The sequence below is a fragment of the Conger conger genome, chromosome 14 (assembly GCF_963514075.1).
Source record: "Conger conger chromosome 14, fConCon1.1, whole genome shotgun sequence".
Taxonomy (NCBI): domain Eukaryota; kingdom Metazoa; phylum Chordata; class Actinopteri; order Anguilliformes; family Congridae; genus Conger; species Conger conger.
Window position 1 is genome coordinate 130,001 of NC_083773.1, and position 12,500 is coordinate 142,500.

Consider the following 12,500-nt stretch of genomic DNA (forward strand, 5'->3'; position numbering starts at 1 on the left):
CCATGTGAGTGTATTTGTGTGACTGTGTGTGTGTGTGTGTGTGTGTGTGTGTGAGTGTGTGTCCATGTGAGTGTATTTGTGTGACTGTGTGTGTGTGTGTGTGTGTGTGTGAGTGTGTGTCCATGTGAGTGTATTTGTGTGACTGTGTGTGTGTGTGTAACTGTGTGTCGGAGTGTGTGTTTGTGTGTCTGTGTGTCTGTGTGTTTGTGTGTGTGTGTGAGTGTGTGTATGTGTGTATGTGTGTGTGTGCTTGCGTACGTGTGTGAGTGTGTGAGTGTGTCTGTGTGAGTGTGTGTGTGTGTGTCTGTCTGTGTGTCTGTGTGAGCATGTGAGTGTTTGAGTGTGTGAGAGAGAGTGTGTGTGAGTGAGTGTGTGTGTGAGTGTATAAGTGAGTGTGTGTGAGAGAGAGTGTGTGTGTGTGAGTGTGTGAGAGAGAGTGTGTGTGAGTGTGTGAGTGAGTTTGTGTGTGAGTGAGTGTATAAGTGAGTGTGTGTGAATGTGTGTGTGAGTGTGTGTGAGTGTGTGTGTGAGTGTATAAGTGAGTGTGTGTGAGTGTATAAGTGAGTGTGTGTGAGTGTGTGTGAGTGTGTGTGTGAGTGTATAAGTGAGTGAGTGAGTGTGTGTGTGAGTGTATAAGTGAGTGTGTGTGTGAGTGTATAAGTGAGTATGTGTGTGAGAGAGTGTGTGTGTGAGTGTGTGTGTGTGTGTGTGTGTGAGTGTGTGTGAGTGTATAAGTGAGTGTGTGTGTGAGTGTATAAGTGAGTATGTGTGTGAGAGAGTGTGTGTGTGAGTGTGTGTGTGTGTGAGTGTATAAGTGAGTGTGTGTGTGAGTGTATAAGTGAGTATGTGTGTGAGAGAGTGTGTGTGTGAGTGTGTGTGTGTGTGTGTGTGTGTGAGTGTGTGTGAGTGTATAAGTGAGTGTGTGTGAGTGTATAAGTGAGTATGTGTGTGAGAGAGTGTGTGTGTGAGTGTGTGTGTGTGTGAGTGTATAAGTGAGTGTGTGTGTGAGTGTATAAGTGAGTATGTGTGTGAGAGAGTGTGTGTGTGAGTGTGTGAGTGTGTGAGTGTGTGAGTGTGTGAGTGTGTGAGTGTATAAGTGAGTGAGCGAGCGAGCGAGTGAGCGAGTGAGTGAGTGAGTGAGTGTGTGAGTGAGTGAGTGAGTGAGTGAGTGAGCGAGCGAGCGAGTGAGCGAGTGAGCGAGTGAGCGAGTGAGCGAGTGAGTGAGCGAGCGAGCGATAGATAGATAGATAGATAGATAGATAGATAGATAGATACCTGGACGGTCTGTCTGTCGGGGATTCCGCTGTAGACGGAGATCTGGGGCCCAGACGGCCGTGCAGAGCTGCTGGTGGAGCTGCTGGTGCAGGTGGGGCTGGAGGCTGGAGGGCCCTGTTCACTCTCCATGACTCTACAGCTCAGCCCGTCTGCAGCCACAGCGGCCAGTCTCTTTCTTTACCTGTCAGAGAACACGGCGTTTACCACACTCAGCTTCAGTGTTTATCAGACTCATCTTCAGCATTTACCACACTCATCTTCAGTGTTTATCAGACTCATCTTCAGTGTTTATGGTGCAGTGGGTAGCACTGCCGCCTCACAGCAAGGAGGTCCTGGGTTCGAATCCCCGTCGGCCGGGGCCTCTCTGTGTGGAGTTTGCATGTTCTCCCCGTGTCTGCGTGGGTTTCCTCCGGGTACTCCGGTTTCCTCCCACAGTCCAAAGACATGCAGGTTAGGCTGATTGGAGAGTCTAAATTGCCCGTAGGTATGACTGTGTGAGTGAATGGTGTGTGTGCCCTGCGATGGACTGGCGACCTGTCCAGGGTGTATTGCTGCCTTTCGCCCAATGTATGCTGGGATAGGCTCCAGCCCCCCTGCGACCCTGTTCAGGATAAGCAGGTTCAGATAATAGATGGATGGATGGATCTTCAGTGTTTATCAGACTCATCTTCAGTGTTTATCAGACTCATCTTCAGTGTTTATCACACTCATCTTCAGTGTTTATCACTCTCAGCTTCAGTCTTTATCACTCTCAGCTTCAGTGTTTATCAGACTCATCTTCAGTGTTTATCAGACTCATCTTCAGTGTTTATCACACTCATCTTCAGTGTTTATCACTCTCAGCTTCAGTAAATAAGTGGTTCTTGAGGATAATACAGGACAGGTTGGGCTTGTATTGTTATGTGATTTTTGCAGGATGTTGGAATCTGCTTTTAGTCAGTGTCATGTGAGCTGAGGGTTCAGTCGCCATGGCTACACTGGACACACAGGCCATACAATAATGCTGGTGTAAAATAAGACCATGCTGATCCAATATAAATTATTGTAAGGGCTATATTACTAAAATAGAAAATATTTAGCATGGCAATCTGAATAATTCACCCAACTCGAGTTAACTTGTGTTCAGGATTTGAAATAATCGTAATTATTTTCTTTTTTTAAATTTCTTGTTGTACATTTTTGAATAGTCCTATTGCAGATACATATCCACTTCCAGTAATTTCTCATAAGGGTGGGAGGGAATGCCGGGAGATTCAGCTTGTCTCATGTTACACGCGTATCATAACCCACTTAGAGACATGCTGGGTTTCGGTTTCGGTGAGGGGCAGGAGGGGATTATGGGAAAGGTGATCACGCCACAGGGGTGACCTCTGGTTTCTGTTATGTCATTCTATCCTGTTTGTTTACCTCATGTGACTCAGACCAGACAGGAGAAGTTTAATTCAACAGTCTGGTTTAATAAGCTGCTCCCACACCATCTCGCATTCCAGAAAGAGGATTCAACCGATGTTTAGACTTAACCAAACATTTTGGTACAATTCACAACATCTGAAGACAACTTGTATATAAATGGAAATAATCATAGAAATATGTCTAACCTGTAAACACCAACTGCCACCCCAAATCGCACAAACATACCCCCGGAAACTGCTGACATACAGACATTTTGCAAAACTTTTTCTGTGTGGGAAAAAGGTATAGTGAGATTTCTGATATTTATTTAAGAATGGGTGAACAAGAAGCATCAATTGTCATGTCTGGTAACACTGCAGACACACCCACACGGACACACACACACACACACACACACACACTTATTGGTCATGTCTAGTAATGCTGCAGACACGCACACACACAATCACACACACTTATTGGTCATGTCTGGTAACTTCCAACAGCCTAAGAGCTGTCCAACTACTACTTCTCAATTTTAACTGCCCTGAAACGAGACCCTCACTGGCTGTAGCGGAAGGTCTCTGCAGTGTGAAATATGTTTTAAGATTATGACATGTATTATTATGGCTGTATTATCTCCGCTCCATCTGTCTGTATTCACAGATTACAGATACACCCATATCAATGTCCTGCAGTTTGTGTCACTTAGCCATCCAAGTCCTATAAAACAATTCCTGAACCACACTCACAAGTCCTATCAAACAATTCCTGAACCACACTCACAAGTCCTATTAAACAATTCCTGAACCACCCACCAACAAGCAGCCCATTAAATGATTACTGAAACATTTACACGCAGCTTCCCCATAAAACCATAACAGAAAGCCCACAGCAGGTCCATGAATAAATTACCAGACTACCCATTCCAGGCCCTGAAACAAACACAGATTCAATTCAGTTTTATTTGTGTTGCACTTTTTACAGAGACTGTCACACAGACGCTTTACAGAGTGACAGAAGGGCAAACACCATGCCAGAGCCTCAAACATACACCTTATCAGCACATACAGAAAACTGAGAAAACCCTCAAACAGTGGAGAGGAAAACCCCCCGATGGGTAACAGGAGCCCATCCTCCGCTGGCCGGAGTGAGAAATCTATTACAGCGATTCAAATGGGCTGAATCAGTTGCAGTGAAAACACAAAACTAGCTTGTAAAGTAGGAGAAAATGAGATTCATAAACGCCAGGCCTATCAAACAGTTGCTGAGCTAGTCTTCACACAGACAGACACACACACTCCCCCATACACAGGCTTTTACACACACACACACACACACTCTCTCCCCCATACACAGGCTTTTACACACACACACACACACACACACACACACACACACACACACACACACACACCGCAGTAATCCCACAGAAAGCATATCCTGACAGGCCTCCTGTTTCTGCCTGGTGCATCAATCACTGTCGTCTACTGTCAATCACGCACCCACAGCCTGTGACTGTGCTGAGCTGCAGTGAAAGAGAAGTTCATCCAGTAAGTATCACTTCCCATGGCCCGACTAACGGCTGAAGTCCATTCCATGGCCACAGGCCAGCACACAGTTCTCTGGGCGCTAGGAGACCTGCTATGAGCCAGAAATACACTGCTGCTCATCAAGCTTATTTTCCTTATACACGAGAATGAAACCAGAATTAACCCTGCTCTAGATTTTATGCTGATATCCCGGTGGAATATCTGAAGCCTAATCCTGGGAATGTTGGAACCCTTCTCCTGCACACTGGGAGTCTGCAGCCGGAAACCAGAAACAATGAAGAGGAGATTTACAGCACAACGGGAACCTGCTCTGTGAGGAAATTCACATCGCTGTGGATGCCGCCATCTTGTGACTGAAAGAAGAACAGTCCCCTGTAAAAGGACAGCAACGTTCTGCTTCTTCATCCAGTTGGAGATTCAGAGGCACAAGCACTTAGTACCATCATCATCCTCACCATCATCACTATATGAACCATATTTAAGAGAGGAATAATGTATCAAATTGATTTAGTGCTTATTACCAATGGATAATGTATATATGGTTTTGAAAGCACATTTAGGTCTGAGGACTATTATTTTAGTTGGAACTATTATTTTCAAAGGCCACTTAGGCAGCTGTTGTGTTTTCAAGATGGCTGCTTACAGAGCAGGCACTCCGGCCTACAGCTTCATCCTTTATTTTGCTTTACCTTCGGACTGGCTTCATTATTCACAGGTATGGCTGGCTTTACTAATCACAGGTATGGCTGGCTTTACTAATCACAGGTATGGCTGGCTTTACTAATCACAGGTATGGCTGGCTTTACTAATCACTGGAGGCTCTGCTGTTATAGTGTCTGAGGCGGGGGTAAGATGAGCTGGACCCGACTAGCTGTTGCTATTGGACCAGTAATGATTGTGAATGTGATTGTGGAACACAGATTGCTGATTGTTTGGTGGAAGTGTGATTGGTTCTGAATGTTCTGGAGTGGAGGTGGTGTGTGAGTCTCCTCTACTCTTTCAACTTTTGATTCCACAGTTTGTCAGCTTGAATAAAATTAAACACATGCCCAATGTTTACTGAAAACAATGAATAGGTAGAGTGAGAGTGTGTATAGAGTGTGTACACAGCGTGAGAGTGTGTATAGAGTGTGTATACAGTGTGAGAGTGTGTATAGCGTGAGTATAGAGTATGTATAGCGTGTGGTGTAACTGGCGTATTGAGGCTCTGATGTCACTCTGTCCCTGGGCCTGGAGATTGGGACTCTGTGATTGGCCACATCAGGGCAAGGCTTTGTGACTCGGCTACATTGGCCTGTATAATTGGCCAAATCAGGGCAAAGCTTTGCTTTGTGACTCTGCTACATTGGCCCGTGTGATTGGCCACATCAGGGAAAAGCCCCGCAGTGATGCCCTGTGTATGGATGCAGCCAGGGCGAATGGCATTTCTCTCTCAATCAGCAGGAGAGTTGCATCATACACGACTGTCCTTCTGTATGAAAACAACCTGAATATTTCCTTCAGTCAGTTCAGTCAATTTGGAATTTATATTGGGTTATTCTTAGAATAATTAATGACCATTTCTGTTAAACTGTCATAGCGTGACTATAATATGCAATTTGCTTATTGAAAAGCTTCTTTGATAAGACTTTTCTCTTTCGTCTTATTTTGCGTTTGTGAATTTCAGACTGTAGCGGTTTGTCTTTCCAGGTTTCTTTCAGTGAAATCTGCATCCTGCTTTCTCATTGGCTGGCCAGGCTGTGATGCTGTCAGGAGGTGAGGAGAGGAGATGCTCTTTAGAGGTGTTTCTCCAGTGCCTCCGCAGACACGCCGACACGCCGCCTAACCCTAACCAAGAGGCACTGCTCATCGTATCCCACACTTATACTTACACACGAGAACACGGCTAACGGCCAAAAGGCTCATTTGTAATTTTCTGTCTACAATAAAGGAGGGGGGGTCTCACTGCCAGCAGGATGTCCCCCCCCGTACCCAGCACCCACCCCACAAACTGCACTGCCTGTCTACCGGCTTAGTGATTATGTGATATCTTAGCAACAGCCAATGAGGTTCCTTAGGAGTGCCCCTTGGGTGTAGCTCATGCAGATCTGGCAGACGGAACACTTCAGAAAGGGGGGGGTTGTGGGGGGGCTGGGGGGGCTGGGGGGGCTGGGGGGGTTGTGGGGGTGGGGGGGTTAAATGAAGAGATTCACCCCCATTCCCTATCCTCTCCACCCAGCATAAAAGACAACAGCTACACTGCCATACATTCTCAATGAACAACAAAACAGCTACACTGCCATACATTCTCAATGAACAACAAAACAGCTACACTGCCATACATTCTCAATGCACATCAAAACAGCTACACTGCCATACATTCTCAATGAACAACAAAACAGCTACACTGCCATACATTCTCAATGAACAACAAAACAGCTACACTGCCATATATTCTCAATGCACATCAAATATAAAAGGCAACAAATCCAAAAACACAGAAGAAAGAGGATGTGAAAGAGTCTGATGGCTAGATGGGTTATCCTGATGATGGAGACCCCTGTCCCAGCCCACGACCTGACACTCTGCACTGTGGCTGAGAAAAACAAACCTTTTTACCGTAACCTCTCCGTGTTTCTCCAGCTTTTACCTGTAGGTGAATCGCTCTGCGTTTCTCCCGCGATGCAGGAGGAGTGAAACGGGCCGCTGTGGAATGTAAATGCGTGTGCTATGCGTGTGTTTGGCATGTGCAGGGAGAGGATCCCAGCTGGCAAACAAAGGCACTTATCAGCTCCATCTGCACATTAAAAGGCTGTGGGTTTCATGAGTCTGAGAGGCTGTGTAATGGATGAGTCTGAGAGACTGTAATGGCCGTGTCTGTTGGCTGCGGTGGTGATGCCGTATTGATTGGGTGCAGGCATGCAGGGCATCGATTGTGATCTGCTCATTAGCATATAGATTAGCTGCTTTAACTGCCCCGGCAGAGACGCCCGCACCATTATGAGTGCAGCCCACTCGCATCACTGGGTCCCTGGGGAGGGAACGGGGGTGGGGGGCTTAGGGCTGGCTGGGTCCCTGGGGAGGGAACGGGGGCGGGGGGCTTAGGGCTCGCTGGGTCCTACAGCTAACCGCACCCTCTTAACCCTGGGGAGAGCCATGCCATGCACTTCAGACACCCCCACATGGATAAATACACAGAATGTGTTCGCTGGGTCTGTCACGGTCCCCTGAGAGAGAACTGGTCACGTGATCTTCAGCTGCAGAGGCATTGGTAAATTATTTGAATGGCTCGCAGACAGAGTGCAAAACTGGATGTAATACAGTGTAAAATCAAGTTATATTTATTACAGCCTTGTATATGGCATACACTGTAATGGCACTTATATAGTTAGATACAGATATTCTTGTGTTTTGTATTAGCTATTGTATTGTTGTACTCGGGGTATTCTAGCTGCCAACTGTGGTATGCTAGTTTGTAAGTTGATGTACTCTTCAAGGGTTCCGATTATATCTGTATGGTTACACTAGGACTTGGAACTGTCCTCTCAGGTCCTCTTCACACTTGTACTTGTGTTTGATCTGCACTTCGTTGTACGTCGCTCTGGATAAGAGCATCTGCTAAATGCCTTGTAATGTAATGTACAATTATCTGGTCTATGCAAAATATGCTTATATTTGTGTTTTTACTCCAGCATTGATTTAGCTCTAGCATTCACATCCAGTGAAACGCTGTAAGGATACTGGCATTTTGTGATAAATTTACCTGGGCTAACAGGTAAAGGACCATAATGCACCATGATGCACAGTGACTATTTCTTAACAATGTACTGCCCTTGATTTATTAATAATACAGGTCTGTTACACCTGTTAATGCCTGGGAGGCCTCTCTGTAGACTGGGGCGGATAATGGCTCTGAGCATGTTTGTATGGAAGCGTGTTTGCATACGTTCCTCAACTGAGAGTTATAAACTGGTGCAATGCTTTATAAAGAGAGCCTTTTTCACAGCTGGTCACCCTGCTATAAACACTCATATCAGTCCAGGATGCAGTCAGTGCCTTTCTAGAGCAGCAGGACTGTCTCTGTGCCCAGATCTGTGCTGCGCCTTTCCTGAACAGGAAGGACCTGAAAGGTAGCTTCACTCCAGCCCTGCTAAACAGGAAGTGCAGCATGTCAGGCTCTGGGTGGGTCTGAGTGCCGCAACGGTATTGGACTGGATCTGAGTCACAGACACACAGCCTGACAGACCCAGGAAGGCACAGACACACAGCCTGACAGACCCAGGAAGGCACAGACACACAGCCTGACAGACCCAGGAAGGCACAGACACACAGCCTGACAGACCCAGGAAGGCACAGACACAGAGACCAGACCACGCACAAACGACACACACACACAGCGCACACACCGCATACACACACTGCACACACACATACTCACACACACCGCACACACCCCGCACACACTGCATTTACACACACACTTGTACTGGACTGGATGCACTTGGGGTCAGATTGGACCCAGGTGACTCCTGGCTAGGCTGTGCCTGCTCATCTGTGTTTGTGCTGCTAATGGTAATGACCCAAGGCTGAGTGACTCCGGACCTGTTTGCTGCTGGAGTTGCACAGTGTTTATAAGGCCTTTACCTCTTTCCTGACAGCGCATTAATCATGTAGCGGTGGCCAGAGCTGCTCTGGGCCCCTCTGCCCGCAGAAACCCAGCCGTTCCAGCCCACAGCAGCCACTAAGCCCCTGCCCTGGTCTTAGAACTGGGACTTTAGCCCTTTAAGTAGAATGACAGAAAGATAGAAACAGTGCTATTTATTTTTCTAAATATTTCTCTTATCGACCCAACTGGAGGATTTGAGGTTATTTTACGAAGCCAGCGCCGTTCCTGGCGTGGAGGCTGAAAGTGGGATAAAGTGGGATAAAGTCCTGGCCTATTTATGTCCTGCTCTATTTAAGGCTTTATAACTCTGGGTTTGAGCATCGGAGAATGGCTTAAATGAGGCAAGACATTTACAACTTAACTTCATTTAATATTGCAATTAATGCTCAGAAGTATAAATAAAATGCCATGAATAAATGAAAAAAGTCAAAAAGTGAAAATGCTAAAATTAAGTTGTTTTTCTTTCTATAGCAATGAAATACTGAGTGGCAAATGCAAAATAAAATAAATAAACAAAACTGTACATTTCCTGTGTGCCATATCTGAGGACAGAACTAAAGGATATTTTTACCACATTTATGTATCTTAACCAAATGTTTTAACAGCCGTAAACAAACAGTCTCATAGATTGCCCTCCCGGGGGGTCTCCAGCTCCACACATGGTGGCAGATTCATCGTGATGTCACCGTGATGAGGGAATAAATGAACATTTTTTCATCATGCAATGATAAAAAATACACAGCGTTTTCATCTTTTCTTGGCCATCTCTTTAAATTGCCTGAAATTGATTTCTGTGGTCCTTATGAGGTATTTTAGGGGTGTCAATTTATGGTTATGATACATTTTGCGCGCACACTTTTAGTTTACAATTAATTGGTATTTATCAACAGACAAACGTGGATACGAAAAAAAGCTGTGTCTACTCCTGTTTGATAAATCTGGCGGACATTGTTAACTTGTTTCCGATCACACATACATTTGCACACGGAGATACGGAAATGAGGGGCATTGAGCGCACTGCAGGTCCTCAGACTGTAAGTGTGACGTTTCCTCCAAGGTTAAAGGTCACTGACAGGTCTTTGTAAGTGTGCTTGTTTTTGAAGCATCTTCTTCGTGACCCCGCGACCTCGGGGGGTAAGGATCAACCATTCTGGCTCTGTGCCTCAGTGCTACTGGAGAATCAGGTGCAGAGAACAGACACATACTCACACACACTCACACACACACACACACACACACATACACTCATACACACACTCACATACACTCACACACACTCACACACTCACACTCACACTCACATACACTCATACACACACTCACATACACTCACACACACACTCACACACACTCACACACACACACACACACACACACACTCACTCACACACACACACACACACTCACACACACACACACTCTCACACACACACACTCACACACTCACACACACACACACTCACACACTCTCACACACACACACACTCTTACACGCACACAAACACTTACACTCACACACACACACACTCACACACTCTCACACACACACTTACACGCACACAAACACTTACACTCACATACACTCACACACACACTCACACTCACATACACTCACACACACACTCACATACACACAGACACTCACACACACTCACACACACACACACACCCACACACACGCACACACTCACACACACACACACACTCACACACACACACACTCTCACATACACACACTCTTACACACACACACACACACACACTCACACACTGGGCTGGGGACAGGACCCAGCAGCAGGTTGTGAGAGAGGGAACAGTGCAGCCAGATTCTCAGTAAGTGGCTGTTTATTCCTCTTTCATGTAAGTGTAGCATAGCCTATCAGCACGACCTTGCATAGAGCAGGTATACACACACACACACACACACACACCACACATGCGCAGTCACACACTACACACACACATACACACAGTACACACACACAGGTGCGCACACACACTACACACAGAGAAGGTGCACACACACACACAGCAGGTAAACAGATACTAGCACACAATAGTACAACCCTGGTGCATTATGGGTGTGGTGAATTGAGGTCTGTATTTGTCATGAGGTGGAGTGGAGTGGAGAAAGCCATGCTCTACATACAGAAACTGCAAGAGTTAATCATACTAAAACAAATTAATGCGACTCATACAAATAACCTCCACCCAAGACAGCATGCTGAGGCTCAGGAGCAGTCTGAGGGTTGCTGGTTTGAGCCCTGGGTGTGTCGAAGTGTCCCTGTGCAAGACACCGAATTGCTTTTAGTCGTAAAGGGTCCAAGGTATCAAATGAGCTTCAACCATCATGCTGTTGTCAGATATGCAGCAGATATGGATGGATCACTTCAAGGGCTATTTGTCCTGAATAATATTTCCATTGGGTTCAGTAGGACAATGATTCAGGAGAAACAACCCTTGAGGTGATCCATCCATATCTACTGCATATCTGACAACAGCATGATTGTTTCATACCTTAGACCCTTGATGACATAATTTACAGCTGAATCTAGTCCCACCCCCCAATTCCCATAGAGAACCATTTAAATGCAAAGTTTTAGTATCGCTTGTAGGACAACCTGAAAATAAGATATCCAGACTCTGATAATGTTTATACGTCATGGACATCAGGAAGTCATGGCATGCAAAGGATATGCAACCAAGTAGTTCAAAATGACTACTCAATCTATGATTATGTTTTTTGTGCCCCTAAAATGTATAAAAAGGCCATAATTCCTATACTGTTCACCCGAGATGTACATACCCTCACATTAGAGCTGAAACTCTGCACTTATATTCACTATTTACTTCCAACTCCAGCATCCTGTGGTAGACAGCTAAAATAACAATAACTTTGTCAACGTCTAAATATTTATGGACTTGACTGTAAGTTCAGTATAAGTGCAGTATAATTTTAGTGCAATATAATTCACTTCCTCACTTCCTGGATGCGGTACTCTGTTCTCCTGCCCCACAGCTCTGACCTGCAGGGGTGAAGGGTCAGGGGTCAGGGGTGAGAGAGGATGCCCTCTGGGAGCACGTCTCCACTCTGGACACACAGCAGGATGCCCCTGCCCGAGCTGCTCAGACACACCGACACGCAACACACACGCAACACACAAACTACACACACGCCACACACGCTACACACACGCCACACACACCCTGCACACATGTCCCTGTAATACACAGGGGGGGGGATTCCTGCCTGTCCTTATAACACACGCTAACAATGCGCTACACTCGCCACCATTCAGCCAGCCTGGCGGGACTGACCCTGGGGACACAGCCCCCCCGGGGGGTCGGGGGAGGGAGGGGGGTAAGCCACGCGTGTCGCTGAGTGCACCGTAAACACACTCTACCTGTGCAGCAAAAACCACAATCTACTGCCCACAGCCTGGGGAGAGGCCTGCGCTCAGGAATGTGTGTGTGTGTATGTGCATGTGTGTGCGCGTGTGTGTGTGCTGATATCGGTGGATACATTGAGGATCTGTATTCTGACAGACAGACAGTATAGAGACCTTCCTTACAAATGTCCTACATGCATGCAGACTCCCTTTCTCTTTCTCTCTCTCTTACACACATACACACAC

At 46.2% G+C, this 12,500-nt stretch overlaps 1 protein-coding gene across 1 annotated transcript in view; it reads right to left on the reverse strand.

The window, feature by feature from the left end:
- The window catches only part of phc2b (polyhomeotic homolog 2b (Drosophila)), a 33,799-nt gene that overhangs the window by 21,059 nt on the left and 240 nt on the right, over window positions 1-12,500 (reverse strand). The window contains exon 2 of the mRNA XM_061219909.1: window positions 1,276-1,456. Within this exon, the coding sequence (XP_061075893.1) occupies window positions 1,276-1,404 (129 nt within the window). The 5' untranslated portion in view covers window positions 1,405-1,456. The remainder of the gene's footprint in view (window positions 1-1,275; window positions 1,457-12,500) is intronic.